This window comes from Mustelus asterias, chromosome 21 (assembly GCF_964213995.1).
Source record: "Mustelus asterias chromosome 21, sMusAst1.hap1.1, whole genome shotgun sequence".
NCBI lineage: Eukaryota > Metazoa > Chordata > Chondrichthyes > Carcharhiniformes > Triakidae > Mustelus > Mustelus asterias.
Genome location: NC_135821.1, coordinates 1290281 through 1309713, shown reverse-complemented (window position 1 = coordinate 1309713; position 19433 = coordinate 1290281). Strand labels below are relative to the sequence as shown.

The 19433-nt window shown below is 46.6% G+C and overlaps 1 protein-coding gene across 1 annotated transcript in view; it reads right to left on the bottom strand.

The window, feature by feature from the left end:
• Nucleotides 1-1254: 1254 nt before the first annotated feature.
• The window catches only part of mybpc2a (myosin binding protein Ca), a 111700-nt gene continuing 93521 nt past the window's right edge, over nucleotides 1255-19433 (bottom strand). The window contains exons 27-32 of the mRNA XM_078237271.1: nucleotides 9830-9969; nucleotides 9202-9361; nucleotides 7779-7915; nucleotides 4266-4452; nucleotides 2400-2442; nucleotides 1255-1466 (exon numbers count right to left, since the gene is read on the bottom strand). Of these exons, the coding sequence (XP_078093397.1) occupies nucleotides 2432-2442; nucleotides 4266-4452; nucleotides 7779-7915; nucleotides 9202-9361; nucleotides 9830-9969 (635 nt within the window). The 3' untranslated portion in view covers nucleotides 1255-1466; nucleotides 2400-2431. The remainder of the gene's footprint in view (nucleotides 1467-2399; nucleotides 2443-4265; nucleotides 4453-7778; nucleotides 7916-9201; nucleotides 9362-9829; nucleotides 9970-19433) is intronic.

Below are 19433 nucleotides of genomic sequence, written 5' to 3'. Positions count from 1 at the left end.
TACTTTTCACTATATCCCAATACATGTGACAATAAATCAAATCAAGAATTATTGCGGACAACATGGAGAAAGCACTCAAGTCCACTTGCATCTGCAGAGGGGAAACAGTTTTGAGGTTTCAGAGGAAGGACCTTACATCGGAACTGGGGAGAGGTTAGAGCTGTGACGGGTTTTAAGCAAGTCCAGAGGGAGGGAAAAGGGTTGGGGGGCGGGGGGGGGGGCACAAGAACAAGTGGGAAGTCTTGCGAGTGGAGGACAGGAATGTGTCAGCCAGTACAGGGACAGCATGATGGCACAGTGATTAGCACTGCTGCCTCACAGTGCCAGGGACCCAGGTTCGATTCCGACCTTGGATCACTGTCTGTGCAGAGTCTGCACGTTCTCCCTCTGAGTGTTCCAGTTTCTTCCGAAAGACGTGCTGGTTAGGGTGCATTGGCCATGCTCAATTCTCCCTCAGTGTACCCAAACAGGCGCCAGAGTGTGGCGACTAGGGGATTTTCACAGTGACTTCATTGCAGTGTTAATGTAAGCCCTACTTGTGACACTAATAAATAAAGTTTAAACGTTTCTGCATTCTTGTGACTTCCAAAATAATGAGTTCTCGGCTGGAATCTTACCACCCCGTCCACCATGGGAATCGGAGCGGGCAAGGAGCGGACAACGGAAAGGTCCGTTGACCTCGGGCGGGATTTTATGGTTTTGGGACGAGCGAGGCCATAAAATCCCATCCCTAATGTTTGATGAGATTTGACGGGAGGTATTCACTCAGACCCTTCACGCATAATCCCGTGACTGCAACCCCCACCCTGGCCCCAAGTTCTCACCCTGCACACTCACTCAGGTGGGAGCTTCAAGAACTCAAAGAGAAATTGCTGGGAAATCTCAGCAGGTCTGGCAGCATCTGTAAGGAGAGAAAAAGACCTGACGTTTCGAGTCTAGACGACCCTTTGTCAAAGCTTTGCCAAAGGGCCATCTGGACTCGAAACGTCAGCTCTTTTCTCTCCTTACAGATGCTGCCAGACCTGCCGAGATTTTCCAGCGTTTTCTCTTTTGGTTTCAGATTTCAGCATCCGCAGTAATTTGCTTTTATACAGGAGCTTCAAGAATACGCCCTTGGGAGAAAATCAGAGAGAAGGTCACGCCAACGTCTCACAACAACAAACTGAACCATCAAAGCCCAAAGCCGCCTGCTTTTACCAGATGGACATGCAAATTGTTCAGATGTAGCTTTAAAACAAAGAAATACCCAACAAAGACATTGTCTAACCTCTTTATTTCACTAAAAATATATATGGGTGACATGAAACTGAGGAACAGAGTAATGCTTTCAAGTATTAACACAGTCAAAAGTAGCCATTATCCATTTGATTCTTGGGGGGGGCAGAATAGTTGGTGTCACTCCCATCATCCTTTGCTGCCTGAAGAAAACGGTTGCCATGCATTCTGGGACGGTGGATTGAAGCTGCCTGCGGGTCACAGGGTGAAAGGTCAGATTGAGAAACACCATCACGTCAAAAAGTTATCTATCGTAACTGATGTTAAAGAAACCTCCTGTCACCTGAGATGCATAATTAGTGTCCACAATGAGTGGGTGGCACAGTGGTTAGCACTGCTGCCTCACAGCGCCAGGGACCCGGGTTCGATTCCCGGCTTGGGGTCACTGTCTGTGCGGAGTCTGCACGTTCTCCCCCGTGTCTGCGTGGGTTTCCTCCCACAGTCCAAAAGATGTGCTGGTTAAGTGCATTGGCTAAATTCTCCCTCAGTACAGGCGCCGGAGTGTGGCAACTAAGACATTTTCACAGTAACTTAATTGCAGTGTTAATGCAAGCCTACTTGTGACACCAATTTTTTTTTCCCAAGATGGCGACTTCTTGAAAGCTGTGCCCAGCTTCTAATTCTATCTTTTACTCTCGTTCTATGCTTCTAAAACTTCATTACGCCCTAACTATGACTGTAACACTACATTCTGCACTCTCTTGTTTCCTTCTCTACGAATGGTATGCTTTGCATAGCGCGCAGGAAACAATACTTTTCACTGTATGCTAATACATGTGACAATAATAAATTAAATCAAAAATAAATAAACTTTAACTTTACACCTTTAACTCAAAACCTACAGCTGAAGAGATGCAGCCTTCACACTGCTTGCAGCTCTGAAAATCGGTTCACGGAAATCTGTAACGAACGCACCGAGGGCGTGTGATACAACAGAGACATAAAGGGGGGGATGAGAGTCACAGATGAACATGAGCAGAATCAATCTGCTCAAACTGGACTCTCAGCTCCTTCGAAAACCTGACACGTTTACTCTTGCTGGTCTAATCAATTTTTGCAGTGTTGGCTTGTCATCTTCTCAAAACAGAGAGAGAGAAAAAATCAGTCTAAATATCAATTCTTACCGTGCTGTTTGCTGCACTACACACGGAGAACTTTACTGAGCAACTGTAAGAGAGAGAGAGAAACAGTAAATCGCTTTGCTTTTCTTCTCTGGAATTACCTCCTCTCCTGCCCTGACCACGCTGCGTTAATCGCTCAATCTCTATCGCCTCACCCCCTTCATCATGTGTGCACACAGTTGGTGATTATTGGTCCCATCCTTTATTCATTCGTGGGACATGGGCATCGCTGGCTGGGCCAGCATTTGTTGCCCATCCCTAGTTGCCCTTGAACTGTGTGTCTTGCTAGGCCATTTCAGAGGGCAGTTGAGAGTCACAGAGTCATAGAGGTTTACAGCATGGAAACAGGCCCTTTGGCCAAACTTGTCCATGCCGCCCTTTTTTTAAACCCCTAAGCTAATCCCAATTGCCCGCATTTGGCCCATATCCCTCTATACCCATCATACCCATGTAACTATCTAAATGCTTTTTAAAAGACAAAATTGTACCCGCCTCTACTACTACCTCTGGGGCAGCTCCAGACACTCACCACCTTGTGTGAAAAAATTGCCCCTCTGGACACTTTTGTGTCTCTCCCCTCTCACCTTAAACCTATACCCTCTAGTTTTAGACTCCCCTACTTTTGGGAAAAGATATTGACTATCGAGCTGATCTGTGCCCCTCATTATTTTATAGACCTCTATAAGATCACCCCTCAGCCTCCTATGCTCCAGAGAAAAAAGTCCCAGTCTATCCAGCCTCTCCTTATAACTCAATCCATCAAATCCCAGTAGCATCCTAGTAAATCTTTTCTGCACTCTTTCTAGTTTAATAATATCCTTTCTCCGACCACATTGCTGCAACTCTGGAGTCACATGTGGGCCAAACCGGGTAAGGACGGCAGATGTCCTTCCCCAAAGGGGCATTATTGAGCCAGGCGGGTTTTTACAGCAATCTATACTTGTCAGGGTAAGAAGCCTCACAACAGCAGGTTAAGGTCCAACAGGTTTATTTGGAATGACGAGCTTTTGGAGCGCTGCTCCTTCATCGGGTGAGACTCACGAGCTTTCGCAGCGCTCCGAAAGCTCATCATTCCAAATAAACCTGTTGGACTTTAACCTGGCGTTGTGAGACTTCTTACTGTGCCCATCCCAGTCCAGCGCCGGCATCTCCATCTCATGGCAACCATATACTCGTCATGGTTACCATTAATGAGATTGACTTTCAATTCCAGATTGGTTAATTGAATTTAAATTCCACCAGTTGTTGTGGTGGGATTCGAACCCCGGTCCCCAGAGCATTAGCTTGGGGGCCTCTGGATGACGAACCCAGTGACATTTCCACTACACCACTGTCTCCCACAATAGAAAACTACAGGCTGCCAACAGGTACAGTCATCTGATCTCATCCCGAATGAGAGCATAATTGGTCGCAAAGTTCCTGGGCTTGAGGGAAAGTGGGTGGGGCGGAGTATTTGAGAGGGAAAATCACCCAACGTCACTCTTTCTGACAGACATTTTGTGATTTTTGGGTGTAGCCATCAGGTGAAGATAACAATGGCAATGACATCAGCTGGAATTTACCTTAACGCCTCAACATGGAATCAGAGAATGGTTACAACACAGAAGGATGCCTTTCGGCCCTTCGCGTCCCTGCTGGCTCTCTGTAACAGCAACTCGGCTAGTCCCACTCCCTGCTTTTTACCGGTAGCCTGACAAATTGCTTCTCTTAAGGTGCGCATCCAATTCCTTTTAGAAAGCCGTGACCCGCCTCAGAAAAGCAGCCAACATAATTAAGGACCCCACGCATTGGATTCACCCACTGAGCCATCAGTGGGATTAACACGTCAGAGAGACGCCAACGCGAAGCAGAAAGCAAGTGTGGCCGCACCTCTCACTTCCAGTCTACACTCCACCTCATCCTCGCCCAGGTCGTTGACGGCCTTGCAGCTATATTTGCCACCGTCGAACGTGCTGGGCTTACGGATCTGCAGTGTCAGGACGCCTTCGTTATGGCGCATCAGGAACTTAGGATCATCGATGATCGCCATTTTGTTCTTCATCCAGACAATCTTGGGCTGAGTTTGGGGGAAAAGAAATTGGCTTTATTCATGTGAAGATCGCAAAAAGAAAACACAAGTTACAGTGGACTCAAGTTGCAGGGAAGAAAGGACTTGCATTTATAGGTTTGGCTGAGGCACTCAAAATGGAGTCCAGACAGAGTAGTTTGGGTGTAACTTGTTCCCATGGATTTTGACTTGATTTGATTTATTGTCACATGTATCGGGACACAGTGAAAAGTATTGTTTCTTCTGCGCTATACGGACAAAGCATACCCTTCATAGAGCACATAGGGCTGCACGGTGACACAGTGGTTAGCACTGCTGCCCCACAGCACCAGGGATCCAGGTTCGATTCCCGGCTTGGGTCATTGTCTGTGCAGAGTCTGTGACTAATAGTCTTGTTACTAATAAATAAACAATTACATAGGGGAGAAGGAAAGGAGAGGGAGCAGAAAAGTTCATTTATTAGTGTCACAAATGGATTTGCATTAACACTGCAACTAAATCACTGTGAAAATCCCCTAGTTGCCACACTCCGGCGCCTGTTCGGGTACACTGAGGGAGAATTTGGCAGGGCTAATGCACCCTAACCAGCTCGTCTTTCGGACTGTGGGGGGAAACCGGAGCACCCGGAGGAAACCCACGCAGACACGGGGAGAATGTGCAGATTCCACACAGACAGTGACCCAAGCCGGGAATCGAACCTGGGTCCCTGGCGCTGTGAGGCAGCAATACTAACCACTGTGCCACCGTGCTGCAGAGGCACTCAAGAGGAAATTGGATCATAATGTAGGTAAGAGGAAGGACTACTTGGTGAAAGTGTGGAAGTGACGCCAGGTGAATTTCTCCTTTGGAGAGCCAGTGCAGACACGATGGGCCAAATGGCCTCCTGTGCAGTAACCGTTCTGTGATGTAATGCTTCTCACAACCATTGGTCCTCTCACAGTGTATCACAGACAATCAGTGGGGTTGAGATTACAATCAGAGCTGCCATGGAATGGCGAGAGCAGACTCGAGAGGCCAAGTGACCTTACTCCTGTCCTAATTCTTAAAGTCGTTTATGTATGTGTGTAAACAACAATGAGATAAATGGCCAGATAATGAGGGCAAAATTGGACATGGAAAGGGACACAAACTGGCCTTGGGTGACTGTCTGTGTGGAGTTTGCATGTTCACCCTGTGTCAGCGTGGGTTTCCTCCGGGTGCTCTGGTATCCTCCCAGGAAACTCTCCCACTCTTACCGCCGGTCATCAGGTGTATCGGAAGAATGTATGGGTGGATAATCAATCTGTTTGGGCGTGTTATGAGCCCACCTCTGTGGCCATCAAGTCCTGAAGTGGGACTTGTACCCGGAGCCTCTGGCCCAGGGGTAAACAAACTTTAAAATAAACTTTCAACTTTAAAAGCTTTTCCATCACTTTGTCCGTAGCCTTGAATGCTATAGCATTGTATATGTGGCGCCAGTCTCTTTCAAGTTTGTTTATTAGTGTCAAAAGCTGGCTTACATTAACACTGCAATAAAGTTACTATGAAAATCCCCTAGCCACCACACTCCGGCGCCTTTTCGAGCACACTGAGGAAGAATTTAGCATGGCCAATGCACCCTAACCAGCACATCTTTCGGACTTGGGAGGAAACCGGAGCACCCGGAGCACCCGGAGGAAACCCACGCAGACACGGGAGAACGTGCAGACTCTGCACAGAGAGTGACCCAAGACAGTACAGCAGAAGTGAGTCACCTGACTGAAAGGGACCAATGGGAACTGAGAGTGAGTGATCGCTCCACACTGTGGAGTCCTCTCTCAGGCAGAATCATCAAGAAGCCATGTAGTAAGCATGTAAAGACAGGGCAGCCCAGGGCTGCAAACTCCTGAGCCAGGCTTCGCTTATCAAACAAGGCCTGAAATCTCTTTACTACGTAACCACATAACATAATAATAGTTGGGAACACTGAAATGGCAGAGATGCGAAATCAATACTTTGCCTCAGTTTTCGCGGTGGGGGATATTTGTACCATTCCTATAGGAACGGGCAAGACAGAGGTAATGGAAAGGGTAGAATTTCAAACAATCAACATCGATAGGGCAAAGATACTCAGTCTCCCGGGCCTGATGGCCTACATCCTGGGATAGTAAAAGAAGTGGCAGCGGAGAGAGTGGATCCATTGGTTATAATATTCCAAAATTCCCTGTCCGCAGGAAAGGTTCCAAGGGATTGGAAAAATGCTAATGTAACGCCCTAATTCAAAAAGGAAGGGAGGCAAAATGTGGGAAATTACAGAGCAGTTAGTTTAACATCTGTTGGTGGGAAAGCGTTAGAATCAATTATCTGTGGAATTCGCTATCCCAAAGTGCGGTGGCTGCTGGGAGAGTGAGTAAATTTAAGGAGGAGTTAGACAGATTTTTAATTGGGAATGGGTTGAAGGGTTTCGGGGAGAAGGCAGGAAAATGGGAATGAGGAGCCTACCAGCCATGATCGAATGGCGGAGTGGACTCAATGGGCCGAATGACCTAATTCTGCTCCTATATCTTATGAACTTATAACAAGCACCCATCTAAATGCTTCTTAAATGTTGTCATAGAGGTTTACAGCATGGAAACAGGCCCTTCGGCCCCCAACTTGTCCATGCTGCCCTTTTTTTTAATGACTAAGCTAGTCCCAATTGTCCGGGTTTGGCCCATATCCCTCTATACCCATCTTACCCATGTAACTGTCTAAACCCTTTTTAAAAGACAAAATTGTACCCGTTTCTACTACTGCCTCTGGCAGCTTGTTCCAGACACTCACCACCCTGTGTGTGAAAAAATTGCCCCTCTGGAGCCTTTTATATCTCTCCCCTCTCACCTTAAACCTATGTGATCTAGTTTTAGACTCCCCTAACATTGGGAAAAGATATTGACTATCGAGCTGATCTATGCCCATCATTATTTTATAGACCTCTATACAATCGCCCTGAAGCCTCCAGGGAAAAAAGTCCCAGTCTATCCAACCTCTCCTTATAGCTCAAGCCACCAAGTCCCGGTAGTATCCTAGTAAATCTTTACTGCACTCTTTCTAGTTTAATAATATCCTTTCTATAATAGGGTGACCAGAACTGTGCACAGTATTCCAAGTGTGGCCTTACCAATGTCTTGTGACCAATGAAACCAAGCATTGGTTCACCTGTGACTCCACTTGCAATCAGCTGTGAACATGTACCCCTAGATCTCTTTGTTCCATAACTCTCCCAAACGCCCTATCATCAACCGAGTAAATCCTGCCCTGGAATGCAGCATGGGCATAACCCATTGCGCCACGAAATATCCATTGCTAGAACCAATTGTCTTAATTAACGCACTTACCTTAGGACTACCCCGTACAGAACAGCTCAGTTTTGCTGTGTAACCTGCTACGATAGAACGATCCAGTAAGGGCTGGGTGAACTTCGGGGCGTGACTAAAGTCGTGCTCCTTGAACGGCGCTGCCGCGTAACTCTTACCTGTGGACAGAGACAGGGAAGGATTAAGATTTGGCTTGTCTAATTTTCCAATGCGGTCAGTACTTTTCTCCACTTCCCCATTTCACCTCAGAGATGGGATCCCCGATGCTGCTCAGTGTTCATCGTGTGTCTGGGACCACGCTCTCTATCACGGAGACTAGACTTTAATGAATTTCCCAGCCTGCCATTTGTGAGGGGATTGGAATCCCTATTAACAGAGCATTAAAGCCTGGACCTCTGGATTAATGTCTAATGGACCAAGCCCCTTCTCATCAATTTGTTAACCCTCTGGAGAGAGTCCAGAGGAGGTTCACAAGAATGATTCTGACAATGAAAGGCTTGACGTATGAGGAGCGTTTGAGGACTCTGGGTCTGTACTCGATGGAGTTTAGAAGGATGAGGGGGGATCTCATTAAAACGTACAGAATGTTGAAAGCCTGGACAGAATGGACGTGGGGAAGATGTTCCCATTAGGGGAGAGACTAGGATCCAAGGGCTGTAATGACTTCAATCAGGCCATTGAGGTTGGCCTATTGGAATATGAACTCACTGGATAAGGATCCAATTGATGGGCCAATCAGGGAGTCTTTGCCTTGTATTTAACTGGGAGTGTCAGTTCCTCTGGCACTCCCAAAAGTAGACTGTTGACTGATAGCACCCTGTGTACTGCTGTTGGAATTGTAAATAAAGGACTTTTGGTGAAGTGATTTCTACCTCCGAAGACTTATTACTAGGGCACAGCGTCAGAGTAAAGGGACAACCCTTCACAACCGAGAATTTCTTCAGCCAGAGGGTGGTGAATCTGTGGAATTCTTTGCCACAGAAGGCTGTAGAGGCCGGGTCATTGAGTGTATTTAAGACAGAGATAGATAGATCCCTGATTGGTAAGGGGATCAAAGGTTACAGGGAAAAGACAGGAGAATGGGGTTGAGAATCATATCAGCCATGATTGAATGGTGGAGCAGACTCGATGGGCTGAATGGCCTAATTCTGCTCCTATATTTTATGGACTACTAGTCCACTGATTTCAGCATTATGCCACCAGTACCTCCCCAAAGCGGTAGAGTGGAACTTGAACCCACAAACTACCTTCGAAGGCTAAGCAGACACATTAGTCTACAGTAGATTGTGCGTAAGGCTAGTTCATGCCAACACTGGATGGAAAAAGCAGTGACACAACTTTCAGACTGGACACAATGTCCTATCCTAGGCAATGCATTAAACGTTGGGAGAGTTGGATGCTCCTCTGATCTCCTGATGAGAGAGGAGTTAATCCTGTCACTTACTGTCTTTCTGGATGAAGGCAGTGTTCTTCGATGTTCTTGGACTGTCGCTGAGGCCACAGATATTCTCACTGAAGACGCGGAAATAGTACTCATTGCCCATGATGAGATCAGAGATGGTGCAGTGGGGTTTGCGGTTATGTTCATACACGGTGAACCATTCCTGGAACGAAGGGTGAAAACCTCATCAATATTTCCTCAGCCAGAGCCAAACCGGGGGTCAAGACCATTGGAGAAACTGCCTCAAGTGAAATATTGGGAAGGCCAAATCTGTTGCCTTCAGTCCCTACTGCACACTCTGGTTCCCTCGTGACCAATTCCTTCCCGCTCCCTGTCTAAAGCTGAACCGTAGAATCCCTTTAACCCATCGAGCCTGCACTGACAACAACCCCAACAGGCCCTATCCCCGTAACCCCATGTATTTACCCTCCCCCTCACACTAAGGGGCAATTTAGCATGGCCAATCCATCTAACCCGCACATCTTTGGACACTAAGGGGCAATTTAGCATGGCCAATCCACCTAACATTCACATCTTTGGACTTCATTGGAATTCATTGCTGGATAGTATAGAATACCAAAGCGTGTGTCGATACATTGCGGTGCCAGTCCTGCTAGCTTTACCCTCTCACCATGGTTTTCTTGTCGGCTTTCTGAATGGTGTAACCAATGATCTCTGCATTTCCATTATCCTTCGGGAGCTCCCACTCTACGCTGGCGTTGAATCCCCAGACATCTACAATCTTCAGGCTTGCTGGAGGGCCGGGCTTATCTGGAGTAGATTCAGAACAAAGAAACATTACAGCAAAAAAAATGTTTACAAGAATGGAGTAAAAGACATATTTTTCATTTCAGCTCAAACTAAAGCCTGAGGATCTCCAATGGGCCACATTCACATCCCTGAGGCAGAAGGTCACGTCTTCAAACCCCATACAAGGACTCAAACACACAATCTAAGCTGGCAGTTTAGTGTCATACTGAGGGAATGCTGCACTGCCTGAGGTGATTTCTTGGAGATGGGATATTCAATGGAGGCCCCCTCTGCCTTCTTGAGTGGATGTTATAGATCCCAGGGCATTGTGTACAGAAGAGCCACAGGGAGTTTTCCAAATAGCCCGGCCAACATACATCCCTGAACCAACATCGCCAAAAGGAGATTATCTGGTCATCAATGGCATCATGTAAAGTTTATTTACTAGTCACAAGTAGGCTTACATTCACATAGTAATGAAGTTACTGTGAAAATCCCCTAGATTTAATACCCCTCATATAAAGATCCTGAGGGGTATTGACAGGGTGGATGTGGAAAGAATGTTTCCTCTTGTGGATCACTGTTTAAAAATAAGAGGTCATCCATTTAAGACGGAAATGAGGAAAAATGTTTTCTCTCAGAGGGTCTTGAGTCTCTGGCTCTCTTTTCCTCGAAAGGCGGTGGGATCAGCGTCTTGGAATATTTTTAAGGCAGAGGTGGGTAAGTTCTCAGTAAGCAAGGGGGTAGAAGGTTATTGGGTGCAGGAAGGATGCAGATTTGAAGTTACAGTCAGATCAGCCATGGAAAATGGCGGAGCAGGCTCGAGGGGCTGAATGGCCACTCCTGTTCCTTGTTCATCGCAAGTCCTGGGTGCTTGCTGAACACACACTATCTGCTGCACTTTACAATGTTACAACGAGAACTACACGTGAGGTGTCTCAAGTCTTTAAATAACTCTTTAAACAAAGATTCTTCCCTCCTGCAGTAAGACTGCCGCAAGAATATTGGGGAGGCACTGGCCTAGTGGTATTATCGCTAGACCATTAGTCCAGAAACTCAGCTAATGTTCTGGGGACCCGGGTTCGAATCCCGCCACGGCAGATGGTGGAATTTGAATTCAATAAAAAATATCTGGAATTAAGAATCTACTGATGACCATGAAACCATTGTCGATTGTCGGAAAAACCCATCTGATTCACTAATGTCCCTTTAGGGAAGGAAATCTGCCGGCCTTACCTGATCTGGCCGACATGTGACTTCAGAGCCACAGCAACGTGGTTGACTCTCAACTGCCCTCTGAACAAGGGTAACTAGGGATGGGCAATAAAAGTCAGCGATGCCCATGTCCCACGAATGATTAAAGAAAGAGTTTATCCAAGTTTATTGCCCATTCCTAGTTGCCCTTGTTCAGGGAGGCTGTGGAGTCACATGTAGGTCAGACCAGGTAAGGATGGCAGATTTCCTAGTGAACCAGATGGACTTTTGCATCAATCGACAATGGTCTCATGGTCATTCTTAATTTCAGATTTTTTTTAAAAAATCGAATTCAAATTCCACCTCTACCATGGCGGGATTTGAATCCAGGTCCCCAGAACATTAGCTGAGTTTCTGGATTAATGGTCTAGCAACAATACCACTAGGCCATCACCTCCCCAATATTTTTGCGACATTCCCATTACTCCCTTGTGTCCAATCTTTGTTTCAGTTGGATTCTCCCCCTCCCTCCTTCCCCCCTCCCTCCCTCCTTCCCTCCCCCCCTTCCCTCCCCCCCTTCCCTCCCCACCATCCCCCCCCCGCCCCCCATCGAGAACATTCTTTCTGAATCTACCCTGTCTAATCCTGTCAGAATTTTAAAACTTTCTACGAGATCACCTCTCATTTTGCTAAATTCCTAATGTAATCCTAACTGACTTGGTCTCTCCTGATATGACAGACCTGCCATCCCAGGAATCGGCCTGGTAAACCTTCGCTGCACTCGATTTGATGTGCGGGGTGCGTGGTGCTGGCTGCTTTGCTGAGACAGCGGGCAGTGTAGACAGAGTCAATGGATGGAACGTTGGATTGCGTGACGGACTGGGCTACTCCCGCTATAGCAAGGACATCCTTCCTCAGATAAGGACACCAAAACTGCACACAATACTCCCGGTGTGGCATCACCAACGCCCTATACAATTGCAGCAAAACATCCCTATCCCTATATTCAAATCCTTTCACTATATGAAGGCCAACATACCATTTACCTTCTCTACTGCCTGGTGTACCTGCACACTTACTTTCAGCGACTGATACATGAGGACTTCAAAAACCTACCTCTTTGGCCAAGTGTGTGGTCACCTGCCTTAATGTCTCCTCCTTTTGTCTAGTTAAGTTCCTGTGCCGTGCCATTGGACTATATGCTGCTATTGAGGGAGGAATGTTGGCCAAGTCCTGAGCTGCTCTTTCTTAAATGGCATTTTGTGAGATGTATGAATCGAATCTTCATGTTACAGATGGGATACGAATTACCAGAGAGAGTGCAAAAAGGATTCATTTGTAAATGTGAGGTCATCCATTTTGGTAGGAATAACAGCAAAATGGACTATTATTTAAATGGTTAAAAAATTGCAGCATTCTGCTGTGCAGAGGGACCTGGGAGTCCTTGTGCAGGAATCTCAAGGAGTTGGTTTGCAGGTGCAGCCGGTAATTAAGAAGGCAAACAGAATTTTGTCCTTCATTGCGAGAGGGATGGAGTTTAAAAATAGGGAGGTTATATTGCAGCTGTATAAGGTGCTGGTGAGGCCACACCTGTGTACAGTTTGGTCTCCCTACATGAGAAAGGATATACTGGCACTGGAGGGAGTGCAGAGGAGATTCACTAGGTTGATTCCGGAGTTGAGCGGGTTGTCTTATGAGGAGAGACTGAGTAGACTGGGACTATCCTCACTGGAATTTAGAAGAATGAGGGGAGATCTTATAGAAACATATAAGATTGTGAAGGGAATAGATAAGATAGAAGCAGGGAGGTTGTTTCCTCTGGCAGGTGAAACTAGAACTAGCGGGCATAGCCTCAAAATAAGGGGGAGCAGATTTAGGACTGAGTTGAGGAGGAACTTCTTCACCCAAAGGGTTGTGAATCTGTGGAATTCCCTGCCCAGTGAAGCAGTTGAGGCTACCTCGTTGAATGTTTTTAAGGCAAGGATAGATAAATTTTTGATCAGTAAAGGAATTAAGGGTTATGGTGAGCGGGCGGGTAAGTGGAGCTGAGTCCACGAAAAGATCAGCCATGATTTTATTGAATGGCGGAGCAGGCTCGAGGGGCCAGATGGTCTACTCCTGCTCCTAGTTCTGATTCACAAGATGATGCCAGAACTGAGAAGGTACAACTATCAGGAAAGACTGGGGTTCATTTTTCTCGAAATGCAGACTGTGAGTTGACCTGATTGGAATCTTTAAAATGATTAAGGGATTAGTCGGATAATCACGGAGATACTTCCACTTGTGTGCGAGTCCAACCCACAGGCATCATAAGTAGAGAATGGTCATTAATAAATCCAATAAGAGATTAGATTCAAGAGAAACCTCCTTACTCAGATTGGGGAAATACGAGTGTAGTGGCAATGCCATAGAGTCATGGAAGTCTACAGTACTGAAAAGGCCCTTCGGCCCATCATGCCTGCGCCGGCCAAAGACAACCACCCAACTATCTGACCCACAGAACAGGCAGGCAAACCCCACATTCTCGAAAGGACAGCACCTCTGACAGTGCAGCATTCCCACCGGAGGGAACAGAAATGCCAGCCCGGATTGCAAAAGGTGGATCATTTTCCGAGGTCTCACTGAGATGAGCCGACCCTCTACCCAGGATCCGAGAGACTCCAATCTATTCCCTCAAACGTGAAGAACAATCAACATGGGCCAGACGCGGGCAATTGGAACTAGCTTAGTGGTTAAAAAAAATGGGACGGCAAGGACAGGTTGGGCCGAAGGGCCTGTTTCCATGCTGTAAACCTCTACAACTTGGGAAGGTTCGACATTGGAGGTGAAGCAAGATTTGACTTCTTTGGAATTGGAGAGGGATGAAGACATATCACTCAGAATTTCAAAGTCAAGATGTCAAAACTCGGGCCTGTTGCCAGCGAGGAACATTTGATCTTCCTCCTGTCTTCTACCCGGCAATTAACACCAGTACGGAATAAAAGCCTTGGACACGACACATGATTTGTAGACCAAGTAGAATCTGAGTCTTTCACAGCTCGAGCTACTGTGAAAATAAATCTCCCACTGACTTTCTGAAACACTTGGGGGTTTGGACGTCCTATAGGTCACACAGTTCATGGGGGGCAGTCAGAGACTGGGACGTGTCTCCCACGCCAACTCGTAAGCTTTCCAATTGCCGCAAAACTGCTTTCGAGGGCAAAGGGGGCATTTCTTTCTCCGGGCTACCCTTTGGAATTTTACGAACGGGCCTGGCGCACAGGGATGGAGTGGAATTACTGACAGATCCCTTCTGTAACGTGATCCCAACAGAAGGAACATCACAAGCTCAGTGACATCGACTAGACTGCACTGGGAGGAAAGCACATTCTAAAGACGGGCAGCGCTGCAGAGAAGGGTGTGAGCTGCAGATGGGTACTGGGCAAGTTGTTCATGTTGAATCATATTCATAGAATCATAGAATCCCTACAGTACAGAAGGAGGCCATTCGACCCATCGCGTCTGCACCAACCACAATCCCATCTAGGCCCTATCCCCACTACCCCATGCATTTACCCTAGCTAGTCCCCCTAACATTACAGGGCAATTTAGCATGGCCAATCCACCTAACCTGCACATCTTTGGACACTAAGGGGCAATTTAGCACGGCCAATCCACTTAACCTACACATTTTGGGACATTATGGGGCATTTAGCATGGGCAATCCACCTAACCGACACATTTTGGACTGTGGGAAGAAACCGGAACACCCGGTGAGAATGTGTAAACTCCACACAGACAGTCACCCAAGGCCGGAATCGAACCCGGGTCCCTGGCGCTGTGAGACAGCAGTGCTAACCACCGTGCCACTGTGCCATCCCTTCTCTGTCTCCTTCTCTGTCTCCTTCTCTGTCTTGGTGTGAATTTATGCTCCATTGTTGCTCCAGCGATGTCCCTTTCAAACGGGATGTGGTACTTAACTAAGTTAAAGGTGCTATCTAAATGCAAGGTGGTCACTGAGGGATATGGTTGTTACCTTGGGGCCGGATTTTCCACATATAGATTGGGACTCGCATACTGTTAAAGGTTTAGACGGGGTAGAGTTTGTAAAATGTGTTCAGGAGAATTTTCTACATCAGTATATAGAGGTGCCAACTAGAGAGGATGCGATATTGGATCTCCTACTGGGAAATGAGTTAGGGCAGGTGATGGATGTGAGTGTGAGGGAACACTTTGGATCCAGTGATCATAATGCCATTAGTTTCAACCTGATCGTGGATAAGGATAGATCTGGTCCTCGGGTTGAAGTTCTGAACTGGAAAAAGGCCAAATTTGATGAAATGAGAAGGGATCTGGGAAGTGTGGATTGGCACAGGCTGTTCTCTGGTAAGGATGTAAATGGAAAGTGGGAGGCCTTCAAAGGAGAAATTTTGAGAGTGCAGAGTTTGTATGTTCCTGTCAGGATTAAAGGCAAAGTAAATCGGAATAAGGAACCTTGGTTCTCGAGGGAGATTGTAACACTGATTAAGAGGAAGAGAGAGTTGTATGAAATGTACAAGCAGCAAGGAACAGATCAGATGCTCGAGGAGTATAAAAAGTGCAAGAAGCTACTTAAGAGGGAAATCAGGAGGGCTAAAAGAAGACATGAGATTGCTTTGGCAGACAGAGTGAAGGAAAATCCAAAGAGCTTCTATAGGTATGTTAGGAGCAAAAGGATAGTGAGGGATAAAATTGGTCCTCTTGAAGACCAGAGTGGTACACTGTGTATGGAACCAAAAGAGATGGGGGAGATACTAAATGGTTTTTTTGCATCCGTATTTACTGAGGAAACGGGCATGGAGTCTACGGAAATAGGGCAAACTGGTAGGGAGGCCATGGAACCTTTACAGATTAAAGGGGAGGAGGTGCTCGCTGTCTTGAGGCAAATCAGAGTGGATAAATCCCCAGGACCGGACAGGGTATTCCCACGGACCTTGAGGGAAGCTAGTGTTGAACTTGCAGGGGCCCTGGCAGACATATTTAAAATGTCAGTATTCACGGGGGAGGTGCCGGATGATTGGAGGGTGGCTCATGTTGTTCCGTTGTTTAAAAAAGGTTCCAAAAGAAATCCGGGAAATTATCGGCCAGTAAGTTTGATGTCGGTGGTGGGCAAGTTATTGGAAGGTGTGATAAGGGATAGGATCTACAAATATTTGGATAGACAGGGACTTATTAGGGAGAGTCAACATGGCTTTGTGCGTGGTAGGTCATGTTTGACCAATCTATTAGAGTTTTTCGAGGAGGTTACCAGGAAAGTGGATGAAGGGAAGGTGGTGGATATTGTCTACCTGGATTTCAGCAAGGCCTTTGACAAGGTCCCTCATGGGAGGTTAGTTAGGAAGGTTCAGTCGCTAGGTATACATGGGGAGGTAGTAAATTGGATAAGACACTGGCTCAATGGAAGAAGCCAGAGAGTGGTTGTGGAGGATTGCTTCTCTGAGTGGAGGCCTGTGACTAGTGGTGTGCCACAGGGATCGGTGTTGGGTCCATTGTTGTTTCTCATCTATATCAATGATCTGGATGATAATGTGGTAAATTGGATCAGCAAGTTTGCTGATGATACAAAGATTGGAGGTGTAGTGGACAGTGAGGAAGGTTTTCAAAGCTTGCAGAGGGATTTGGACCAACTAGAAAAATGGGCTGAAAAATGGCAAATGGAATTTAACGCAGACAAGTGTGAGATATTGCACTTTGGAAGGACAAACCAAAGAAGAACGTACAGGGTAAATGGTAGGACTCTGAAGACTGCAGTTGAACAGAGGGATCTGGGAATACAGGTACAGAATTCCCTAAAAGTGACGTCACAGGTGGATAGGGTCGTAAAGAGTGCCTTTGGTACATTGGCCTTTATAAATCGGAGTATCGAGTATAAAAGTTGGAGTGTTATGGTAAGGTTATATAAGGCATTGGTGAGGCCGAATTTGGAGTATTGTGTACAGTTTTGGTCACCTAGTTACAGGAAGGATGTAAATAAGATTGAAAGAGTGCAGAGAAGGTTCACAAGGATGTTGCCGGGACTTGAGAAGCTGAGTTACAGAGAGAGATTGAATAGGTTGGGACTTTATTCCCTGGAGCGTAGAAGATTGAGGGGAGATTTGATAGAGGTGTATAAGATTTTGATGGGTATAGATAGAGTGAATGCAAGCAGGCTTTTTCCGCTGAGGCTAGGGGAGAAAAAAACCAGAGGGCATGGTGAAAGGAGAAAAGTTTAAAGGGAATATTAGGGGGGGCTTCTTCACGCAGAGAGTGGTGGGAGTGTGGAATGAGCTGCCAGATAAAGTGGTAAATGCGGGGTCACTTTTAACATTTAAGAAAAACTTGGACGGGTTCATGGATGAGAGGGGTGTGGAGGGATATGGTCCAAGTGCAGGTCAGTGGGACTAGGCAAAAAATGGTTCGGCACAGACAAGAATGGCCAAAAGGCCTGTTTCTGAGCTGTAATTTTCTATGGTTCTATGGTTCTTTTCTATGGTATATTTAGAAAATGTCACATTGGGAAGTGTGAAGTACAGAGAGTGTTCGGAAGTGTTACATTGTGAGGCGTAGGGTATATCAGAGAGTGTTGGGCGTGGGTTATACAATCATGACCAGCAAATCTGATATCAGGATCTGGAATAGCTCCAGTTGTATTGGATCAGAGCTCTGCACATCTGATCCCTGGGCCTGCTTATCTTTGCTCATCCTACTATCGGAAGCTCTATTAACCCAGTGTCAATCTTTTAAACTGATCCCTTCTGGCTCCAAGTCCTTGACTTTTATCCTTCTAGTGAATTATTTGTGTCCTTTACATTTGGGCCAACTCTTCTCATGTATCAGGCCTTCTCCTCGTGACTGTGATTACCCTGCGACAGGTTTCATTCATCTGCAGAAAGTTCCAGAAGACTGCACCTTCGCCGGGGCCGTTCTGACCACATTGGGACATCAATGATGAATGTTTTGTGCCTTACCAGTTTTATTTCTCAAGCTGTGCAGAAAGGTGGCATAATTCTGGTTTTTGCCCACTACTTCCTCCACATATGAAATCCTTGCCGTCCTTACCCAGTCTGGCCTACATGTGACTCCAGACCAAAGCAATGTGGTTGACTCTCAACTGCCCTCGGGCAACTAGGGATGGGCAATAAATGCTGGCCCAGCCAGAGACGCCCATGTCCCACGAATGAATTTAAAAAAATAATAATTTCGCCGGCAGGTTCTGAGGGAAAACTAACTCCAAGTTTGGAGGGAAAGTTACTCGACAAGGTCTGTTTATTTATTTGTTTATTGATTAGTGTCACAAGTAGGCGTATATTAACGGATACGGGACAGGAGGAGAAAGTCCCAGGGAATGGGGAGGAATTGGGAAGAAAGGAAAAGGAACTCCGAGGAAACTAAAGATTCAGAAATAATTAAACGGAGAATTGAATTTGGCGCAAAGGAAGAATTTGTTTATCCTTTCTCCCAACTATTCCATTAAATTTACCTCAGGATGTAATGACCACATCCCCTCTCTCTCGAATAAAGTTTAAAGTTTATTTATCAGTGTCATAAGTAGGTTTACATTAACACTGCAATGAAGTTACTGTGAAAATCCCCTAGTCGCCACACTCCGGCGCCTGTTCGTCAATGCACCCTAACCAGCACGTCTTTCGGAATGTGGGAGGAAACCCACGCAGACACGGGGAGAATGTGCAAACCCCACACAGACAGTGACCCAAGCCAGGAATCGAACCCAGATCCCTGGCACCGTGAGGTAGCAGTGCTAACCACTGTGCCACCATTTGCCTGTTTGAAGGGAATAATATCATAGAATCCCTACAGTGCAGAAGGAGGCCATTTGGCCCATCGAGCCTACACCGACCACAATCCCATCCAGGCCCTATCCCTACAACCCCATGCATTTACCCTAGCTCACCCCCCTGACACTAAGGGATAATTTCGCACGGCCAATCCACCTAACCCGCACATCTTTGGACTGTGGGAGGAAACCGGAGTACCCGGAGGAAACCCACGCAGACACGGGGAGAATGTACAAACTCCACACAGACAGCAACCCAAGCCGGGAATCGAACCCGGGTCCCTGGCGCTGTGAGGCAGCAGTGCTAACCACTGTGCCGCCGTGCCGCCCCACAGGGACATATGAGGGCAAGTTGTCGTGTGTGGAAATCTCTGAAGTCTAAACGGCAGAACCAAAATCCAAATCCTTCCCATTTTCACTCCTGGGTCTGACATATTTTGGAATACAGTGGGGAATTTTCCCAACCCCTCCCCGCTACGAGAATGGGCGAGGAGGGTTG